This window comes from Hippocampus zosterae, chromosome 9, assembly GCF_025434085.1.
Source record: "Hippocampus zosterae strain Florida chromosome 9, ASM2543408v3, whole genome shotgun sequence".
Lineage (NCBI taxonomy): Eukaryota > Metazoa > Chordata > Actinopteri > Syngnathiformes > Syngnathidae > Hippocampus > Hippocampus zosterae.
In genome coordinates, this window is record NC_067459.1 from 3,340,486 (window position 1) to 3,363,512 (window position 23,027).

The 23,027-nt window shown below is 44.6% G+C and overlaps 1 protein-coding gene across 2 annotated transcripts in view; it reads right to left on the reverse strand.

Moving 5' to 3' along the window:
• Positions 1 to 2,720: 2,720 nt before the first annotated feature.
• acad9 (acyl-CoA dehydrogenase family, member 9) overlaps positions 2,721 to 23,027 on the reverse strand; it is a 32,157-nt gene continuing 11,850 nt past the window's right edge. The window contains exons 12-18 of one of the 2 annotated variants that reach the window (XM_052075137.1): positions 18,774 to 18,902; positions 16,588 to 16,667; positions 11,067 to 11,193; positions 10,914 to 10,991; positions 7,640 to 7,768; positions 6,018 to 6,090; positions 2,721 to 3,526 (exon numbers count right to left, since the gene is read on the reverse strand). In XM_052075137.1, coding sequence (XP_051931097.1) covers positions 3,426 to 3,526; positions 6,018 to 6,090; positions 7,640 to 7,768; positions 10,914 to 10,991; positions 11,067 to 11,193; positions 16,588 to 16,667; positions 18,774 to 18,902 — 717 coding nt within the window. In that variant the 3' untranslated portion in view covers positions 2,721 to 3,425. Of the gene's footprint in view, positions 3,527 to 6,017; positions 6,091 to 7,639; positions 7,769 to 8,539; positions 8,686 to 10,913; positions 10,992 to 11,066; positions 11,194 to 16,587; positions 16,668 to 18,773; positions 18,903 to 23,027 lie in introns of those variants that run through there. The other variant, XR_007963990.1, reaches the window with a different exon arrangement.

Here is a 23,027-nt window from a genome sequence, read left to right on the forward strand (position 1 = left end):
GCTGAGCTGCTGTTTGGTGCATATGCACAAACAAAGGTCAGGACCCGTCCCCCCACCTGAAGGCGGAGGGAGTCTACCGGTGTGAACCCCAATGTACAGGCACTTAGCCGGGGGCAATGAGTATGTCCACACCTGCTCTGCGCCTCTCACCGTGAGCAACTCCAGAGTGGAAGAGAGTCCAACCCCTCTCTAGAGAACTGGTGCCAGAACCCAGGCTATGTGTGGCGGCAAGTCCGACTATTTGCAGCCTGAACATCTCTACCTCGCACACCAGCTCGGTCGGGCTCCTTCCCTGCAAGAGAGGTGACATTGCACGTCCCTCGAGCTAGCTTCTGCAGCCGAGGATCAGACCGCCAGGGTCCCCGCCTTTGGCTGCTGCCCAGCTCACATTGCATTGCCCACATGCCCATGAGAAGGGGGACCCACGTTGCCTCTTCGGGCTAAGCCTGGCCGGGCCCCCTGACGTCATCCCAATTAAAAAAAAATTGAAAGTTGGAGTAGAATTGCAACTTGTCCCCCTTGTCTTAAAATGTCATGAAACCTCCTACAGTTGCAGTTAAGAGTTTAGTGAAGTTAACACATCACGGTCGATGAACCATTTTTTTACATAGGGAAATTGACGTCATCCCAATTCAAAAAAAATATACACTATGTCGCAATATTAAGGATCGTCATACTAAACAGCTGAAAAGTACATGTTTCACTGAGTCCAATTAACAATATTGATCGAGGCACAGGCCTAATCAATAAAACTAATATTTTAAAAAAATCGTCAATTTTATTTAAAACAACAGAAATATAAAATGCAGTAATTTTGAAGTCAGCTGGGATAGGCTCTAGTACGCCCATGACCATTGTGAAGATAAAGCAGTTTGATTTTGGATTGATGGTAAAGAAGTACAGTCGTATAAAACGAGTGATGTGATAGAGAGAGAGATTTGGCTTTCGGGTGAAATTTGTGGAAAATGTAAAAAGTTCACAGTACAGTGATCACGAAAGCAGGACATTTAAGTGGAAGGATGCACTGGTGATTTCCTCATTTCAAACAATTCATTGAAACGAAGGTTTCAAGACTCTACATGGCTACTCAGCTGATCCCACAGGTTTTTAACAGGATTCGAGTCTGGACAAAGTGCAGGCCATTCCATTTGAGAGACTCCAGTCTCCAACAGCCGTTCCCTGATGCTGCGACCTTGATATGCTGCAGCATTGTCGTCCATGAAGATGAAGTTAGGCCTGAGTGGTTCATGTACGGCAGGGGTGGTCAACCGACGACTTGCGATCCGCATGCGGCTCTTGGACTGGTTCAATGCGACTCCCGGGCTTTCATATGACAAGTCGAAAATGACTCCGCGGTCAAAAGTAAAATATCTGGGCCTCAATGGCTCTGGTGCTCAGGGCAGGAGCTCAGGACGAGGAAAATTTATATACATATATACACACACACACACACACACACACACACACACACACACACACACACACACACTGTATATCCTCGTCTCACCCCCCGGGTGGTGTCTGTCCCCCATTCTGTTCCCAGCACTACGCTTTTCTGGACTGAGATGTCCGATGTCGTTCCCTGGATCTGTTGCAACCACTCATCTAGTTTGGGGGTCAGTGCCCCGAGTGCTCTGACCACCACAGACACGACTGTCACTTTTACCTTCCAGGCTCTCTCCAGCTCCTCTCTGAGCCCTTGGTATTTCTCGAGTTTGGCGTGTTCCTTCATACTGATGGTTCCATAACTTGGGATCGCTACATCCACTACAACGGCTTTCTTCTGCCCTTTATCTATGATCACGATATCTGGTTGGTTCGCCATTACCATCTTGTCAGTCTGGATCTGGAAGTCCCGCAGGATTTTTGCTCTGTCATTCTCCACCACCTTCGGAGGTGTTTCCCATTTTGACATTGGGGTTTCCAGTACAGACTCCGCACAGATGTTTCGGTAGACTATGCCAGCCACCTGGTTATGGCGTTCAATGTTGGCTTTCCCTGCCAGCATCTTACACCCTGCAGGTATGTGTTGGATCATCTTAGGTGCCTCTTTGCGCAAACTACAGCTTGGGTCTTGTCTGGTGTGATATATCTGGGCCTCAATGACTGGTGCTCAGGACCTGCTCTTGAGCAGCCAGGATGAGTAATAATGAACAACTGAGAGTTTGTGTAAGTGAGATCGTACACACAATTCATTGTTGAAAATGACTGGCCTGTGGTCTTGGTACCGTAAGAGTCAATTTTTGTCATTATCGTGTTGGTGTGTGACATTTACAATCAATGAGGCTTAGCAGAGAGGTCTCTGTGTGTGTGTGAAAGCAGATGTTTATGCGTAACCATGTGCATGATGTGGCTCTTTGCCGTAACACGGTAAAAAAATTGGCTCTTAGTCTCTGACTGGCTGGCCACCCCTGATGTAGGGGCACAATCACCGGATTAATAATGTTGTTCAGGTCATATGGCCTTGTCACTGTACCCCCCCCCAAAGTTTGTAGGGAAGTTCTGTCCCGACTGGACACACGACCAACACTGACGGCTGTGTTTGATGTCATATTAATGTACACCCTTACTTATTATGTTCATAAAATAAGTGTCCAGCAGATGACGATGTTGTATGTACTGGGCAGTGCATCGAGAATGCAATGTCATTGTCACTTCTTCCGGTTACCAGTTTGAGTACAGTTGTGCAAGACAGAATTCAATTGAGAATGACCCCTAAATTCCAACAAAATTTCTGAATTATAATTTTAATTGAGGTGGCAAGGTTGCAGGAAGCAGAATTAAAATTCATGATGTAAAATTTAAAAAAAAATGACGCTTTACGTGTATAAGTCTATTTACATGAATTTCATTAAAAATATTATTGTAAGCACTTCATGTACTGAATACTCGATAACCGTAAATACTCAAATGTAGTCGTATTTTTAATTAGCCATAAAAGTCCACTCAGATAAAACAGATCATTATTATTGAAAAAAAAAGTTTGATATGATGGAAGAAGAGCACTGCATTTCCCAGAATACCTTTCTTTATCTAAGTCTTTAAAATGGCTGACCAAACATTTTGAACAGGTCGTTTTGGAGCTGACTTGTGATGAGAATGTGTTTTTCTGAATTGCATTGAATTCTCTTGTAATACCTCACATTCAGTTCAACAACTTGTTGGGTGGAGTCAATTCAAAATCAGAATCCATTTAATCGAACAGAATTCTCAAGTGTCATCTCCTCTTGTAGTGGCTTGGGTGAACTTTTATTAATTTTTTGAGAACTAAAAATGAGCAATGCAACAAGCTCTGAAAGATGATATTGGTTCCTTGAAACATAAAAAACTATTATGGCGGTCTATCTTTTTCCACTGTAAAAAGATGGTCCAATTTTGCACTTATTGAAACATCATCAAATGGTATTGGAGTCACATGAGAGAGCTCAATAGGTGCTCTCAAGAGGATGAGAGCAGATGTATGCTCTATTCTCCAAGACATCCTTGGCAATCTTCTTAATGCTGGCATCATTGTTCTCAGGAGAGTCTGTAAGTTCAAATGATTGAGGAAAGAATTAAAAATCAAAGTCATTCATTCACATACAATAATCGACACGCTAAGACCAATACTATGACATACCAGTGCCATCTGGATCGGCAAATTCTACATGTTATATTTCTACCAATACATTTGGACTTTATGTCTTGATATGATTGATGATTTGATGTGGTAGCTTCCTAGTGGTTATCACCTCATCAAGTAAAGCACCCTTTCAAGAAAACGTTTTGGATTGTTTGAATGTACATCCACAACATTACCCCTACAACCCCACCATCATCGATGTAGACATTTTTAGGCGACAAATTGTCTTTTGTTGGGTAATACATGTGAACCGCAAAAAAACATTTAGCCACAATACCGCCCAACACCACCCTGTTGTATTTTTTTGGGGGGGGGCATTCAATATAAAGGGCAGAGAAAGGACAGGAAGGATTTGCAGTAAATCGTCAGGGGGAAAAACCCGGGCGTGGGAAGAGTTCGGTGAGGCCATGGAAACCGACTTCCGGACGGCTTCGAGGAAATTCTGGTCCACCATCCGACGTCTCAGGAGGGGGAAGCAGTGCACCATTAACACTGTGTACAGTGGGGATGGGGCACTGACCTTGACTCGGGGCATTGTGAGTCAGTAGGCAGAATACTTTGAACACCTCAAGTCCACCAACACGCCTTCCTTAGAGGAAGCAGAGTCTGAGGAATCTGTGGTGGGGTTGAAATCACCAACGTGGTTAAAAAGCTTGGTGGCAAAGCCCCTGGGATGGATAAGATCCGCCCGGTGTTCCTCAAGGCTCTGGTTGTTGTGGGGCTGTCCTGGTTGACACGCCTGTGCAACATTGCATGGTCATTGTAGAGAGTGCCTCTGGATTGGCATACCGGGGAGGTGGTCCCTCTTTTTAAGAGGGGGGATGAGAGGGTATGTTCCAACTATAGAGGGATCACAGTCATCAGCCTGCCGGGTAAGGTCTGTTCAGGCATGTTGGAGAGGATGATCCGTCAGGAAGTCGAGCCTCAGATTCAGGAGGAGAGGTGTGGTTTTAGTCTCGGCCGTAGAACAGTGGACCAGCTCTACAGCCTCAGCAGGGTCCTCGAGGATGAGTGTGAACTTGCCCAACCAGTCTGCATGTGCTTTGTGGACTTGGACAAGGCGTTCGACCGTGTCCCTCGGGGAGTACTGTGGGGGGTGCTTCGCTGAGTATCGGGTAACGAACCCCCTGATACGGGCTGTTCGGTCCTTACACCACCGATGTCAGAGTTTGATTCGCATTGCTGGAATCGTTTCAAGTGAGAATAGAACTGTGGCAAGGCTGCCCTTTGTTGCCGATTCTGTTCATAACCTTTTTGGACAGAATTTCTAGGAGCCGCCAATGTGCTGAGGGGGTACATTTTGGTGGCCTCAGTAGTGCATCTCTGCTTTTTGCAGATGATGTGGTACTGTTGGCTCCTTCAAGCAGGGCTCTCCAACTCTCACTCCAGTAGTTCGCAGCCGAGTGTGAAGCACCTCCAAATCTGAAACCATGGTCCTCAGTCGAAAAATGGGGGGTGCCCTCTCTGGGTCGGGTAGGGGATCTTGCCACAAGTGGAGGAGTATCTTGGGGTCTTGTTCACGAGTGAGGGAAGGAGGGAGCGGGAGATTAACAGGTGGATCGTTGCAGTGTCTGGTGTGATGCGGACGTTGTATCGGTCTGTCGTGGTGAAGAAGGAGCTGAGCCAAAAGGTGAAACTCTCAATTTACTTGTCAATCTACGTCGCAACCCTCATCTATCATCACGAGCTATGGGTCGTGACCGAAAGAACGAGATCCTGGATCCGGCTGAAATGAGTTTTCTCTGCAGCGTGTCCCTTAGAGATAAAGTGAGAAGCTCGGTATTCCGAGAGGGGCTCAGAGTCGGGTTGCCTCTCCCCCACGTCGAGAGGAGCCAGATGAGGTGGCTTGGCATTCTGATTAGGATGCCTCCTGGATGCCTTCCTGGTGAGGCATTCTGGGCATGTCCCACCGGCAGGAGGCCCCAGGGACGACCCAGGACATGCTGGAGAGACTATGTCTCTCAGCTGGCCTGGGAACGCCTCGGCATTTCTCGGGAAGAGCTGGAAGAAGTGGCTGGAGAGAGGGAAGTCTGGGCTTCCTTGCTAAAGCTGTTGCCCATGTGACCTGTCCCCAGTTAAGTGGTAGAAAATGGATGGATGGATGGAGATGCAAGGTTTTGTCCACTTCATGTTTGATGTTCATTTTGATTTAATTTATTTTAATTCAACATGTAGCACATGTTTACTAATGTAACAACTATATACCATGTTATTTAAGAATAAACAAATGGTTTCAATTAAAAAAGGTTGTTACTCAACCATTTCCAAATGATATATTTTCAAATTGTAATTGCAATAACGTGAAACTGCAATATTTTTGTCTTAAGGTTATTTTCCCACCAGAATATGATAGCGGCTCATGGCAACATAGACAGCATTTATTGTGTTTACATACTTTTTTGCAGCTGAGTCATCCAATAATTGTTCTTGAAGTAAGCGTCATTGCAGAAGGTGTTTGCGAGCAGCACCTGAGAAGAGAGACAAAATGTCACACACACACACACACTTTACAATTAAATGCCTCAATGTTTCTCTTGCAGTCCATTTACATTTTGACAATACAGAATTTGTTCTGACTATAATTGGCAATACACTTTAAAAAAAACGGGGAAAAAAACAAGAGACTCATGAATCAAAGACTCATGATCAAGGTTTCTGTTGTCGCAATTTCCCACATGCCTTTGGGAAACCTGATGCATATCTTTTGTTTCATTTCTTCTCTGCAATTCGAAAATGATAGTTTGGTGTGAAAACAACACTGTGTATCATATCTACAGAAAGTGCTGCTACCGAGTTGATCTGGTTTTGGGGTTTGATTTCCTGGGCCTTTCAATACCAAATCACCCAATGGGTTTAACCAAACAGCTATCTTATCGATAGTGATGGCATAACACTAAATCTCAAATTTGACATTAATCGGAGCAGGGGTTTGGTAGCTACGGCTCATCGAAATTGAATTGAAATTGAAATTTGGAACCCTTTGATCTCAGGACCTACCGAGTCAATCTTCACAAAACAGGTATGGTTTGAAAGGGAATTCAACGAGGAATCCCAATATGCAATTAGTGGAAATACTTGGGCGTATTTTTGTAACTTGACCTTTTGACCAATAATTTGACCAATGTGGTAATATCGCAACGTTGCCAGGGCCACACAAGGGCCCTTTATAAATGGCCGTTTATAGATTCTCATAGCTCTAGTTAGGGCACGAGCAGCGACTGTTGATAGGTCCCTATTGTTTTTGTAGAAATAATAATATTATTATTAAAAATTCACATTCTCAAATTTTGCTCTGGTGTAATGCAGGGGTGCCCATTAGCTCGATCCTGATCTACCGGTAGATCTAAGACAGGTCCCAAGTAGATCCGAGGAGTGTCGAGGAGAAAAAAAACAAAAACAACCATTTGTGTGTATTTGTACATGTTAGTCATATATTTTTTGTGTTAATGTACACTGCACCCTAATCATCTTATCAGTCTCATTTTCACCCAAAAAATAATTAAAAAATAAAATAAAGCAGGTAAATCTTGAATTTACGGTGGCGCGTGATTACGTCACCGGAGGTTGTTAGCTCTCAGCAGTCTGCAATTGCAGCTTGTGATCAGAACTGTTGCTCTTTATCTTTTATCGTCATTATTCTCATTCAGAGTTTGCTTCGTGCAATTCACCGAGAGCACGGGCAAAGAATAGGAATCTAGGAGGGCCCAGGGAAGCACTTTAAAATGGTATGTGTGAGCTACGATAGTTAACAGGCTGCAAAATGCGTTGCATGCCTCAGTTTCACGCTGTTTCTCATCATGGCGTATGGTGTGTGTGTGTGTGTGTGTGTGTGTGTGTGTGTGTGTGTGTGTGTGTGTGTGTGTGTGTGTGTGTGTGTGTGTGTGTGTGTGTGAGCGTGCCGGTAAGGGTAAATCCCGGGAGGTTAGTTGATCGAAAAGTAGATCTTCGATCCAAAAAGTTTGGGCACCCCTGGTGTAATGGGTTGGTCTACTGATCCAAGTTTGGGTGTACACATACCTCATGGTCATGATTCCTAAGGCCGAGTCTGATGGAACGACTACTTCTAGACAGGATGGCGGTCATGGCATACAGGTTGATAAGCACATCTGCTACTTTCTTCAGAATGAGTTGTTCATCCACAACTGTCTAATAACATAAAAAAGGAACAAGACCATTTTTGGGGTTGAGTGCAAATTTGGGGTGTGCGACATGGACACAATTTCATATCAACATTCTTTCCAGATATCTTGAAAACGTTGTGAAAACGAAATCGCTATGGGTTCAGTGAAAATTAAGCATGTTTTCACAGCAAAATATTAATCCAAAAGGATGTGGAAAGTACTTTTTTAATGATAACTTATTGACAGCCATTCAATATTTTAAAAACACCAGATTCTCATTCTACTGCAACTGAGCTTTTATACGACCACAGAAGTGTTTGTTGTGCTCGTGTGTGTGTGCATGTGTCCGTCCATGTGTTAATTGCATCGTGTGCATTGTTTTGTGTGTGTGTGCGCACACACACCGATACACACACGTTTTATTTTTTTGTTCCGACATTCTGACATTACTACTGCTGTAATCACAATAACAGTTCTGAGTCTTCAAATATAAAAATATATCGCATTTTAGTGTCCACAGTGACAATTAGAATGTATCAGTCATGATGAAAAAAAAAGTTTTAGATCCATGCATTATCTGATCCGCTTATCCTCAGAACGGTTGCGGGTTTGCTGGAGCGTATCCCAGCTGTCTTTGGGTCTCAGGTGGGGGTACACCCTGAACTGGTTGCCAGCCAATCGCGGGGCACACATAGACAATTGACCATTCGCACTCACACTCACCCCTAGGGGCACTTTAGAGTGTTTCATCAACCTGCCATACATGTTTTTGGAATGTGGGATAAAACTGGAGTACCTGGAGAAAACCCAGCAAGGCATGGGGAAAACATGCAAACTCCACACAGTCTGGGGTCTGGAATCCAACCCATGACCTTTGTGAAGTGGTCATGCTCATCAGTCTACCTCCATGCCACACACTTTGGTGTTTAGTTTATATAAGATCTGAAAGTGCATAATTGGAGCAAAATACAGAAAAAAAATCATACACGCTCAGCACAGCCTTTCTGATGGCGAGGTGGACCGTATGTTAAAAGCCCAGGATAGCAAGTTATGAACACGCATTGTTCCTCGGCGCATGTACTATAGCTGTAGTCTTCTTTTATGTTCCACTGTGTTCCATGTTCAATTATTAATTTTTTTGCATTAAATATCTCAGGCTCATGCCCACTACTGCTGAAATCGGCCACATCCACATTAAATTCATTCATTCATCTTCCGAACCGCTTGATCCTCACTAGGGTGGTGCTGGAGCCTATCCCAGCTGTCTCCGGGCAGTAGGCGGGGGACACCCTGAATCGGTTGCCAGCCAATCACAGGGCACACAGAGACGAACAACCATCCACGCTCACACTCACACCTAGGGACAATTTAGAGTGTTCAATCAGCCTGCCACGCATGTTTTTTTTGGAATGTGGGAGGAAACCGGAGCACCCGGAGAAAACCCACGCAGGCCCGGGTAGAACATGCAAACTCCACACAGGGAGGCCGCAGCTGGAATCGAACCCGGTACCTCTGCACTGTGAAGCCGACGTGCTAACCACTGGACTACTGGGCCGCCGAGTTGATTAAATTCTATGCCTAAATTGAAAACCTTTATAAATAGAATCTAAACATTATTTGGTTCAGTTTTCCATGTTATCAGAAAAATTAGAAAAATCACTTATGGTATTGTTTTGGACGGTGTCAATATATTTAATGGTGACACAGTCCTATTGTGATTAGTTCGTCAGTCATCATTCCGTCATTATTTCAGGTCGGCCTTGTACGTCTCAACCATCGGCGACAGCCTATCAGTGTCATGAACGTATTTAAAGCTACTACTTCACATGTTGGCACAACAAGCAGACACTCAGCCCCAAAAAAGTTTTTAAAAATGCGTCTGTCTCACACAGTCTGCCGTATTGTTTTTATTTTACCAATCACCATGACGATGGGTGGAATGGAATGAAATGATGACGGAATGCCGACAATGGACTGTTAGGTTGATTGTTTTTATCATACATTTGCATATTATTAATGATAAATTGATTATGCTTGCAATGAAGAATGCTTATGCCTGCAATCATTAATTGATTATGCCTGCAATGAAGAACGCTTATGCTTTTAATGAAGATATAATGCTTTTAATCATGATATATTCACATTTATAATCAAGAATGCTTCGTGCACTGTGTGGCAGTTGAGGGATTCAACCACCTTTTCGAGGACATGGTTGGGAAGTGATAAGTATTAAGACTAAATAGGAGCAAGGTCGGACGTGGATGGAGCCATCTGCAACGTGATGTTTTTGTAACAATTGCATATATGTACGTAATTTACACTCTCTCACACACACACACACATAGTCAAGCAAGTTCAGTGTGTCTTCAACAGCCCCCACCCTTTAGGTTGGACACACCCATGTATTAGATGGAATGAATGAGAGGGCGAGCGGGGAGATCCTTGGGTGACGTGCAGAGAACTGAAACCAGCACTTCTCCTCGTTTCCCCCGGTACCAGAATTGAGTCTCCTGTCTCCTGCGATTTATCCATTTGTGTTCATATTGTATTTAATTGAAAGATGTTTGTTGTTGTTTTTTTTTCTCTTCTTCTTTCTACATACATTCTTGCTGCTGGAGGCTGTAAATTTCCCCATTGTGGGACAAATAAAGGATATCTTATCTTATCCTCCTTGTGTTTTATGCCTAGATGTCAAATTAATGGACCTGACATGGACTGAGGTGCCCATTTTGCTGTTCAAAATTGGCTGTTGTCTGCGTTAATGCTGTGCCAGCCAGACGTCTGTGGAATCGATCACCCAAACATTTAAATGTGATGTGATGTGATAAACATGCTAGCTATATCATTCCTACATTAGCTTAGCAATTAGCATGGCTTCTTTGTCTTTTCTCATCACTTAGTGTGGATGAAATCTCGCTTATTCGGCACCACGGAGACAAGGATTACAGTCTGACAGAACTTCCCTCGAGCTCCCCAATACCCGTGGTAGATGACAACTAGGGATGCGAAAATGCTTATTTCGAGCTTTGACTTTTGATGGTTAAAAATCAATCGTCTTTACACACCATTTTTCTAAGAACAACAGATAGGCGAAAAGGAACAACGGTTGAACATTCATTGACCGAAATGTGGAATTTTGTGGAATATAAAGAATACAAGTTAAATGTTACCTTTCCATATCTGTACAACAGGCTCTCCACAGTTGATCCAAAAAGATGAACATTCTGTTCAAACTTCTGTGCACTCTCCTGTAAAAAGAAATTCCTGAAAGTTAAAAACAACAATACCTCCATGCAATATAGTGTGAATGAAAAAGCTCCTACAGCTAAACTTGGATGAACCACTTCATTCTTTCCTGCGAGGACAGAGTTTGGGACACTTCCAATTGAGTTCCTCAACTTTTTACCAATCATTCCCAAAGCCAGACCGATATTTCCTTTCTTCATCTCTCTGGAAGCAGAACAAAAATACTTCAGACACAGAATAAACCAAGCTACGCACATATCAACAATCAGACCAAATTGAACATTATTTGCATATCCATCCATTCATCCATCCATTTTGTAATCCGCTTATCCACATAAGGATGGTGGGCGTACTGAAGCCTATCCCAGCTGTTTTAGGGCAGCAGGCGGGGCACTCCCTAAACTGGTCGCCAGATGAACAACCATCAACGCTCACACTCACTTACACTCAGGGACAATTTAGAGCAGTGGTCCTCAACTAGAATGCTGTCGGTCCAGGCACGGTGGTCATGGGGAGCAGGGCTATATGCCCATTTAGTATGGTCAAGCCAAGCTTATACAAATCAACACTCCTCACAACCAACCAATAATGGGGTGCACGAAAATAACAATTATTCACTTTGCCAGTACACAGCAAATAATGAGAGGTATTGTGTTGAGGCAGAGGAACTCTTTTATTTTGTTAAGTTGTGCCTGCTTAATAATAGAAATAGCCCTTTTAGGGAAATAAGAACTCCTCCGTGAGCCGTCACCTTACCGTGGTGGAGGGGTTTGTGTGTCCCAATGATCCTAGGAGCTAAGTTGTCTGGGGCTTTATGCCCCTGGCAGGGTCACCCATGGCAAACAGGTCCTAGGTGAGGGACCAGACAAAGCACGGCTCACAAAGCCCCTTATGAAAAATAAAATCGATGGTACCCAGTTTCCCTTGCCCGGACGCGGGTCACCGGGGCCCCCCTCTGGAGCCAGGCCTGGAGGTGGGGCTCGTTGGCGAGCGCCTGGTGGCCGGGCCTACACCCATGGGGCCCGGCCGGGCTCAGCCCGAAGAGGCAACGTGGGTCCCCCTTCTCATGGTCTCACCACCCGTGGGAGGGGTCAAAGGGGTCGGGTGCAATGCGAGCTGGGCGGCAGCCAAAGGCGGGGACCCTGGCGGTCCGATCCTCGGCTGCAGAAGCTAGCTCTTGGGACATGGAATGTCACCTCTCTGGCAGGGAAGGAGCCCAAACTGGTGTGTGAGGCAGAGAAGTTCCGACTGGATATAGTCGGACTTGCCTCCACACACAGCCAAGTTCTGGTACCAGTCCTCTCGAGAGGGGTTGGACTCTCTTTCACTCTGGAGTTGCCCACGGTGAGAGGCGCAGAGCAGGTGTGGGCATACTTATTGCCCCCCGGCTCAGTGCCTGTACATTGGGGTTCACAACGGTGGACGAGAGGGTTGCATCCCTCCGCCTGCGGGTGGGGGGACGGGTCCTGACTGTTGTTTGTGCATATGCACCAAACAGCAGCTCAGCATACCCACACTTTTTGGAGTCCTTGGAGGATGTGCTGGAGAGTACTCCTGCTGGGGACTCCCTTGTTCTACTGGGGGACTTCAATGCTCACATGGGCAATGACAGTGAGACCTGGAGGGGCGTGATTGGGAGGAACGGCCCCCCCGATCAGAACTCGAGTGGTGTTTTGTTATTGGACTTCTGTGCTCGTCACGGACTGTCCATAACGAACACTTTGTTCAAGCATAAGTGTGTCCACATGTGCACTTGGCACCAGGACACCCTAGGCCGTAGTTCGATGATCGACTTTGTAGTTGTATCATCGGATTTGCGGCCGCATGTTCTGGACACTCGGGTGAAGAGAGGGGCGGAGCTGTCAACTGATCACCACCTGGTGGTGAGTAGGCTCCGATGGTGGGGGAAGATGCCGGTCCGTCCTGGCAGACCCAAACGTATTGTGAGGGTTTGTTGGGAGCGTCTGGCGGAATCCCCTGTCAGAAGGCGTTTCAACTCCCACCTCCGACAGAGCTTTTCCCACGTTCCGGGGGAGACGGGGGACATTGAGTCCGAGTGGACCATGTTCCGTGCCTCTATTGTTGAGGCGGCCAATCTGAGTTGTGGCTGTAAGGTGGTTGGTGCCTGTCGTGGCGGCAACCCTCGTACTCGCTGGTGGACACCAGCAGTAAGGGATGCCGTCAAGCTGAAGAAGGAGTCATATCGAGCCTTTATGGCCTGTGGGACCCCAGAGGCAGCTGACGGGTACCGACTGGCCAAGCGGAACGCAGCTTCGGTGGTCGCAGAGGCAAAAACCCGAGCATGGGAAGAGTTCGGTGAGGCCATGGAAGCCGACTTCCGGACGGCTTCGAGGAAATTCTGGTCCACCATCCGACGTCTCAGGAGGGGGAAGCAGTGCACCACGAACACTGTGTACAGTGGGGATGGGGCGCTGCTGACTTCGACTCGGGACGTTGTGAACCGGTGGGCAGAGTACTTCGAAGACCTCCTCAACTCCACCAACATGCCTTCCTTGGAGGAAGCAGAGCCTGGGGACTCTGAGGTGGGCTCTCCTATCTCTGTGGTTGAAGTCACCGATGTGGTTAAAAAGCTCCTCGGTGGCAAGGCCCCAGGGGTGGATGAGATCCGCCCGGAGTTCCTCAAGGTTCTGGATGTTGTGGGGCTGTCCTGGTTGACACGCCTCTGCAACATCGCGTGGTCAACGGGGAGAGTGCCTCTGGATTGGCAGACCGGGGTGGTAGTCCCTCTTTTTAAAAAGGGGGACCGGAGGGTGTGTTCCAACTACAGAGGGATCACACTCCTCAGCCTCCCTGGTAAGGTCTATTCAGGGGTGCTGGAGAGGAGGGTCCGTGAGGAAGTCGAGCCTCAGATTGAGGAGGAGCAGTGTGGTTTTCGTCCCGGCCGTGGAACAGTGGACCAGCTCTACACCCTTAGCAGGGTTCTCGAGGGTATGTGGGAATTCGCCCAACCAGTCTACATGTGTTTTGTGGACTTGGAGAAGGCGTTTGACCGTGTCCCTCGGGGAGTTCTGTGGGGGGTGCTTCGTGGGTATGGAGTACCGAACCCCCTGATACGGGCTGTTCGGTCACTATACCACCGATGTCAGAGTTTGGTCCGCATTGCCGGCAGTAAGTCGGAATCGTTTCCAGTGAGGGTAGGACTCCGCCAAGGCTGCCCTTTGTCACCGATTCTGTTCATAACCTTCATGGACAGAATCTCTAGGCGCAGCCGAAGCGTTGAGGGGGTCCGTTTTGGTGGCCTCAGTATTGCATCCCTGCTTTTTGCAGATGATGTGGTGCTGTTGGCTCCTTCAAACGGGGCTCTCCAACTCTCACTGGAGCGTTTCGCAGCCGAGTGTGAAGCGGTTGGGATGAAAATCAGCACCTCCAAATCTGAAACCATGGTCCTCAGTCGGAAAAGGGTGGAGTGCCCCCTCCAGGTCGGGGGGGAGATCTTGCCCCAAGTGGAGGAGTTTAAGTATCTTGGGGTCTTGTTCACGAGTGAGGGCAGGAGGGAGCGAGAGATCGACAGGCGGATCGGTGCAGCGTCTGCTGTGATGCGGACGTTGTATCGGTCTGTCGTGGTGAAGAAGGAGCTGAGCCAAAGGGCGAAGCTCTCAATTTACCGGTCGATCTACGTTCCAACCCTCATCTATGGTCACGAGCTATGGGTCGTGACCGAAAGAACGAGATCCCGGATACAAGCGGCCGAAATGAGTTTTCTCCGCAGGGTGTCCGGGCTCTCCCTTAGAGATAAGGTGAGAAGCTCGGTCATCCGGGAGGGGCTCCGAGTTGAGCCGCTTCTCCTCCACATCGAGAGGAGCCAGATGAGGTGGCTTGGGCATCTGATTTGGATGCCTCCTGAACGCCTCCCTGGTGAGGTGTTCCGGGCATGTCCCACTGGGAGGAGACCCCGAGGAAGACCCAGGACACGCTGGAGAGACTATGTCACCCAGCTGGCCTGGGAACGCCTCGGGATCCCCAGGGGAGAGCTGGAAGAAGTAGCTAGGGAGAGGGAAGTCTGGGCTTCCCTGCTAAAGCTGTTGCCCCCGCGACCCGGCGACCCGGCCCCGGATAAGCGGTAGAAGATGGATGGATGGATGGATGGAAATAAGAAATTTTTTACTTGAACTTTGTTGAACAGTAGTTGTCTTTTTTTCCCTTAATTTAACAAAAGCAAAACAAAATACTAATTTTACCAAAATAAATACTAAAGATGAAAACAAAAATATTATTTTCATTTGTACAATTCCCCTTTTCACATCCCCTCTGAAATCATTGAAAAATATATCAGAAGAGGAGTTAAGAACCATTTTAAATACTGACACAAGGGAGCACGGGAATGTGCAGTGCTGTTCTTCCATTAAAGGTGAATGCAATGTCTGAGGCATGCAAATATTACCGTATTTGAGGACGCCATTGGGGTGTTCATTTAACATGTTGCGGTGTTCTGCTGTTAAACAGCTGCAAAGATCCCCGGGTAGACGGGAGCAAAGCTGCACACTATCGAAACGTCCCGCGATTTGTCTTGTCTAATTGTCTGTGTGTGGCTCTCCTGTGCTGAAGCTGTGAGCACACTGTGGCGTCGCGCATGCATCTGTTTCCTGACACAATCATCCATTTTGAATGCGTGATGCTGATGTATGGGCACACCTTAAGTTCAGAGGAGCCAATCAGCGCATCGTTATCGCCGACATGCCCCCGTCTCCAGTTCGTCAAACATTATACACACACAGAGTCGCGCTGCTGCGTCCTCTGCAATACATCTGTTCGTGCACGCAAAGAATACAACGGATAATTTTAACAAGCAATCGCGGTAATGCGCAGATTATAGTCCAAAAATAGAAAATGTATAACGTAAAAATCACTTTATAATTTATTATTTTATACAATTTGCCGAGGGTCCGGACAGAGGAGGCCCGGACAGAGGAGGTCGGCGGTCCGGACAGAGGAGGTCGGCGGTAAGGTCGTGGATCGCGGTCCGCCAGTTGAGGAAGAGGGATTTAGAGTGTTCTATTAACCTGCCATGTATGTTTTTAGAATGTGGGAAGAAACCAGAGTACCTGGAGAAAACCCATGCAGGCACCGGGAGAACATGCAAACTTCACACAGGAAGGCCGCAGCCGGAATCGAAACTTGCACCTCTGTTCAGTGAGGATGATGAGCTAACTGTGTACAGTTCTTTTTCTGAAACATTTATTTATTTTGTGCATGCAACACTTTGTTTTTGTTCTTTAAATGTGTATTTTGTTAAATGTGTATTTGGTTAAAATGGCCTTTTTCGTGGCTCCAAATGCCGGAGACATTCCTTGTGGGTTTTAACATATTTGGCCTAATATCGATGTTTCAGATTCAGTCTTTGATTTGGCATACACTAATAGCATAATGAGGGAAACAAATAATGAATATATGTCAGTACTGTTATTCATTCCAACACAACAGGGACATGTCTTCCAGCCTCATCATTGCTGAAAAAATCCTTTTTTCTTTCTCTTCCAAATGCATGACATTTAACGGCAGAATGAAAAGCATTCTTTAAAAAAAAACGAACAATCCATCAAATACAAGCGTAATCAATTATGTCACTTTTCCACTGACTTGATTTTACTTGTGAGGATTTTGCCAGCATATTGCATTCCAGTAAGTGCGATGTACATTCTCAGAATTTCATTGGTACCCTGAAAACAAACAGAAAACAAAATTCAGCTACGTATTTCAAGTTGCTGCGCGAAAAACAAAAATTCCCGAATGAATTTCACAAAATTACAAGTCACTGTTGTTGGACATTTAAAACCTGATATATAACTGTCAGTTAATCAAAGCAAAGTGTGCATCTATATTTAAGTTGACAGACATGTCTCAATTAAAAATAACGGTGTTGTAGATTGGATGAATCGTAGAAATCTTCTCTTAACAATTAGGTGACAAAGTATTTAATCAGTGAAACACATTTTTTGCACCCCCACAATGGACTTGAAATAAATTGGTGAAATAGTTGGCTTCCCTATGGAGTAAATGTCACAGCCATCATGCCCAAACTGTGGCCACTCAAAGGTGGAATCCTCTTAATGTCCTCCATGAAGACATGTATGAGCCGGTGTGGGTTCGAGCTTGAGGAGGTCTGAGAATTTCTAACTTGGGTTCAGCCCAATGGACATCCAGGTATATGCCCATACTTGCCCCATATGCATCATTACAGCATAGCACTACTGCACATTTCACTTAATCCTGCCATGCAGGTCTTATGATTCATATCAATTCATATCAATCCACAAGTTAACTTCTTCATTAAAATAATTGGGTTCCAATTAAAGTAATTGTTTTTTTTGAAAGCAGCTGCATTCATTGTCTGATTTGCTTATCCTCACAAGGGTCCTGGGTAAGCTGGAGCCTATCCCAGCTGTCTTCAGGCAATAGGCGGCTAACCTGTGCTCCCCGAAAATAGCTTATTTGTTCCTCAAAATCAAATTCTGTTCATTTGTTAATGAATAAATGTGTGACATTCAAATCACACTTCTTGTTTTATTCCCTGTCCTTCCTTGCGGCTTTGCAAAGGTTGCTAAACATTGACAAAAATGCTTGAGAATATTTCTCTTGTTTAGTTAACACATTGAAACCTGCAAAGGGACAACAGATAGAAACTAGTCAATGGCTATAATCAGGCATTTTACATGTAAATGATCAACGTAAACTGTCAATGCACCAACGGCAAAAGTCATCTCCGCCTTGTTGCGGTGCGGCTTTCAACAATATGTCAAATGTCAGAATGTGAACGCCGTCTCGGGTGCAAAAAAGGGCATCGGTCCACGAGAGACCTGGGCTAAATCCTCTTGTGGTCTCATATAAAGCCCCGATCCCAGTGAGGGGCCAATGTATGCAAGTGTTGGCAAAGGAAGCAAAATGCACTTTTATGTTAGGGTTCGTCATTGTTTGTTCAAGGTCACAAACATTTCGGAACTATTCGAGACATTCACCAACAATTTTGATGTTTTTTCCGGATTGTCATGTTCAAAATTTCCTTGCGATAAGCAAAGTAGAGGCGGATGAACTTCTGGCTAACGTCTGGAGGTTGCCGAATGTTTGCGACCCTGAACGAATACTGATGAGAACACATTTGGTGTCCTGGAAAACACTCACAAACAATCACCTCTCAGTAGGACAGGGGTTTTACAAGTCAGAGGCAGGCAATACATTTTTCAAAGCTGCCATGCGAAAAATTGAAAACGGTGGCCAGGGGCCACACCAACATGCTCACTCAATTGTGTTAACTACAAATGTAATGTTTTTTGTTGTTTTTCACCCCTTGAAAACAGTAAAGTGCTCCCAAACCTTTGAACAGTGGTATACACACTCTATATCAGTGGCGATCCAACAGGAACTTCTCTGAAGGCGCAAACACTATCAGAAACAAATACCTACATTTACAACTTAAATGAAGTGTAAATAATTCTTTCCAACAGTCTTTTATCTTCATAGGTTAATTGAAGTTATTTAAATATAAAAATTAAATATAATAAACATATTGCTCCATCGTGTGATTGGATCGTTGATCAGTGTTTTCTCACCTTGCTGATCCGCTCAGCCATCAACCTCAAAAATCCTGAATGTGCAAAGCCTAATTTTTTTTTGTGATCTCAATCATCTTTGTAAATCAGATCTAAAGCATTCTTGGTTGAACAGTCACAGATGGTTGTGGCTTGATCAGTCTGAGCATGGACACCATCATCACTGTCACAACTTAGTTTTTCTTAAGTGGGTATTAAACACCAAAATAATTATGTTACCTCAAAGATGGGAAGGATACGACAGTCTCTGACGTAACGCTCATATGGGTAGTTCTTTGTATAACCCAGACCTCCAAGAACCTGAAGAGCTTCGCTGACACAAATCCAGCCTCCCTCTGAGCTGAACACCTTGAGAGCAGAAACAGATTACATCATGAGAAATGTTTGGTGTTTTCATGTCAAATAAACAACAAAAACAAGAACAAAGTCCATTATCCCTGTTATGTTTGAATGTATTGCATGTTTTAAATGTGACCATTTGTATTTTAATTCAGTGATTCTTTCATGTTGCTTTTGTTACATGTTGTCTTGAGAGGGAAGAAATTTCATCTGTGCTGTACAGCATCAGAGGCGATTGCTCTAAGACTGCAAACCCTAAAATGTCAAAAAACAAGTGATCAAATATATGTGTGTACATACAATTGTGTGTACATGTCATTGACTAAATATGTCTGCGTCTAATTTGTTGTCTTGTATTATTTGGTCATTTTATGTTAACTTGTCTTTTGATGGCGGCGCGGTCACCCGCAGCGGCTCCTCTTGTTGTATGTTGTGAGAGGGAAGAAATTTTATCTGTGCCGTATGTCATTTGACAATTAAGTTGTACTTGATGCTTGACTTGATGTGCTACAACACGCTCAACTATTTGCCCTGAATCAGCTTCTTAAGACTGGTTACAACTAAGGGTGTGGAAAATAATCTATATTAATCGATACATCGATGCGCACGTCCGCGATCCGAGTGCATCGGCTCATTCACTGGGTACGACGCGATTGACGGGTGAAATCGCGATTCATCACGATGCATTGATGGGTATCGGTAAAATCCGATTCAATCGCCGTTTTATTCATGTTAAACGTCACATATCTGCCCTTTCCTAGGCGCAATGAATGCACCATCATTGCCTTGCGTTTTGTGTTGAATACGGACGGTAGCCGTGCGTCACATACAGTCCAGTACACAACGAGCGAAACATTATGGAAGTTAGCGCACGCAGCAGCAAGGAAACTACTATATTTAATGCAGCCGCAACATTCAAATCTTATGTTTGGAAATACTACGGCTTCGAAAAGAAAGACGGAAAGCTTGATAAAACCTCCGTAATTTGCAAGGAATGTCGCACTAAGAAGCCATACAACGGCAGCACCACAAATATGCAGACCCACTTAAACCGATGGCACCAGATCACCGACAAGTTTCCGTCCCGCTTCCCCGCCCAGTTCCTCGTCGGACACCGGAGAAACTCTTGGTAACCAGGTCAGGATCAGAAAAAATTGCCTCTTATTTTGGGAGTCCCCTTGCAACTCACTGTGACCGCGCAATGGCTATAACTAAGGCCACTGCTTATTTCATATGCAAAGACCTCCAGCCTTAGCGTGGTGGACAACGAGGGTTTCAGACAGCTCGTGCACGTTTTGGAACCCAGGTATAAAATACCAGACAGGTCTGTGTTCACTTACAAACATATTCCCGATGTGTACAACAAAGTGAGAAGTGAGATTACTGTGTCGCTGAACAGTGCGCAAAGAGTTGCACTTACAGTGGATGGGTGGACATCTTGCGCTATAGATTCATATACTGTATATATATATATATATATATATATATATATATATGAATATTTCATACAAGACACTCAGTGAGAGTCTGTTTGTGTTTACACTATAGCAACAGCTGTGAGTCTCAGGTGTCAAATTGTTTACGTTTTCTTTGCACAAAACCCAATTGTGAAAGGGCTTAAATAAGTTGTTTTACAAGTTCTACTCTTTATAAGGAATAAAGTGGTATCCTTTTTGTAATACCATACTGAATTTCATCTTTTTAAAAGCTTTTTTTCTTTGCTTATTTGCATCATGTTTAATTGCACAATATCGCAACAAATTGCATTGTATCGTATCGGATCGCATTGATTTGAACTTAATGTGTATCGAATCGTATCGCCAGAAAATTCCATGTATCGTTTAAGTATCGCATCGCTGGCAGTGGATCGTGATGTGTATCGAATCGTCCTCAGTGCTGAGATTCACATCCCTAGTTACGACGCGACTCTTTTCATTCATTCCCGCAGCTTCACTGTGCTTTAAACTGTGTGGGACGCTGAGCGTCGACAGCACGGAAGCTGGGCATCTCGAGAGTTCAGAGCCTGTTGTCCCGAGGGATTGAAACGAGACGAGTCATTGGATAAATGCTGGTTTTGTCGTGCCCACGGGATGCTCAGCATTTCTGGGAGTCGATGGACAGTGGGCATGTATCGGCTGGCCCGATGCTGAGTTTTTCTGCATGATGATTGGATGATCTGTCTGAGGCTGAATCTCTTTTTGATTGACAGCGAAATGAGCCAATCACCGATCTTTTAGTGTAGGGATGCGTGAGAGCATCTTTCAATTCTCATTCTGTTCTAAGTTGAACTGGAGACTTCTAATCATCTTAGAGACACTCTCTTTGTTGAAAACGACTAGCGACAAATTAATCTTTTATTTCTGGTGGGGTTTACAGTGAAACTCCTCTACAACAAAATGGTCGAAAATACCCCCTTATGTGAAAAAAAATTGAATGCATTAACACCATTCCCACACTCCTGCCCCCCCCCCCATACAACGAAAAAAAACCTGTTGCGTTATACGAAATCTTTTTTTCTGCTCTTGCCTCGCAAAGAGATTCACTACAATGAAGTCTAATCTAACAGCGACCTCTACTGCTTCGTTCGGAAATGGCAACAGCAACCACCACACTGGTTTACACATGCGCAGTAGTCCAGGAAGTATTTGCTATTGTTCGATTCAAATGCAGCATCAACGTTGGATTGCTAAAATGGCTACAAAACAGACCTTTGATGTCAGGCAGCTAAGACAAGAAGCGCTCCGATGCTGGTAGAGAGGGTCAAAGTGATCAAAATTAAAGACGGAGGAAGCAAAATAAAAAACATTATCCAAGAAATTAATGTAAGTGAAAGTGAATGCTAATCGTAAATTTCTTCAATTTCTTTCCCTTTTTTTATTTGTACAGTGACGATATGAAGTGTCAAATAAGTGTGTGCTCATACTTATGCACTATTGGAATAAAAATAAAGAGTACACATATTTTGTGTGTGTGTGTGTGTGTGTGTGTGTGCGCTTTTACATCTGAGATCAAATTTGCTACAGTGTAAAACCCCCTGTTGTGAAAAATGTGTTGCTGCAAACATAATTTATTTGTAGAGGAGTTTCACTGTATTGTAGTTGCTGTAGTTGTAGGACACTAGTCAAGTCCCTGGCGCCTTGTTGGTATGACAGGGTCACAGATAATTTTCTTGAAAAGGAACTGAGAGTAGAATTCATGTATAAACAAACAGACACATTTTATGATGTCGGCGAAAATTGAGCTTCCCCTCCTTGACAGACCAGCATCCGCCACTATATAGCAGAGATGACATTTTGACAATAAAGTTGTACTAGATACTTGGTACTTGTATCCTACTTTTAGAATCACTGTTATAGGAATGAAGATGCTGTCTTCTGTCTTGACATAGCCTCCGTATTTTTTTTCTTCCGAAAAGACAAACCATGGAATTCTTTAGCTCAGCACTATGGATAAAAAAAAAAAAATGACAAAAAGAGCAGGCGATGTGGAGCCCTCTTGCGCCTCTGGGACAGATCCTGTTGCCCTTACCTTGGATCCTTGGCAGAAGTGGAGAATCGAATGGTGTGCTTGACAATATTGTCCGCAGAGAATGTGGAAGACATCTATCTACATTAATGGACTGTTGATAACAGGTACCTTGCTGTTTGGTGTTTGCAGTTTCCTGATCTATCGCACAATTCAGCTGGCAGGAGCAGCTTCATTGGCAGGGAATGTGGGGCAGGTGGTCAACACTCATACTTATGTGTTGGAGTAGAATGGCTCCCCTCTTCCCTACTGTTTTCCTTTCATATCTAAGATATTGGGGAACTTAACAGCAACCAGTCGAGCTTCTCGTCCTACCTCGCCCATGTTTGTTATTGCAACTGGGAAGTAAATTCCTTGTGTGTTGTTTGCATATTGGTTTACTTTTGATTGTGTGTATGCATATGTCTCGGTATTTTGTGCATATTTGTCCACTTTCATTTAACAAATGTATAACTGCGTATTTTGTATCTTAACGTCTTCAAAAAAAAAAATCTGTGTATATGTCATTGCTGTATGATTTTTTTTTTGTGGCAATAAAAATATTTTGGAAAAAAAATCTATGAAGCAGCATTCAAGTGCCCTTGGTTGTCTGTTGATTGATATTTATTG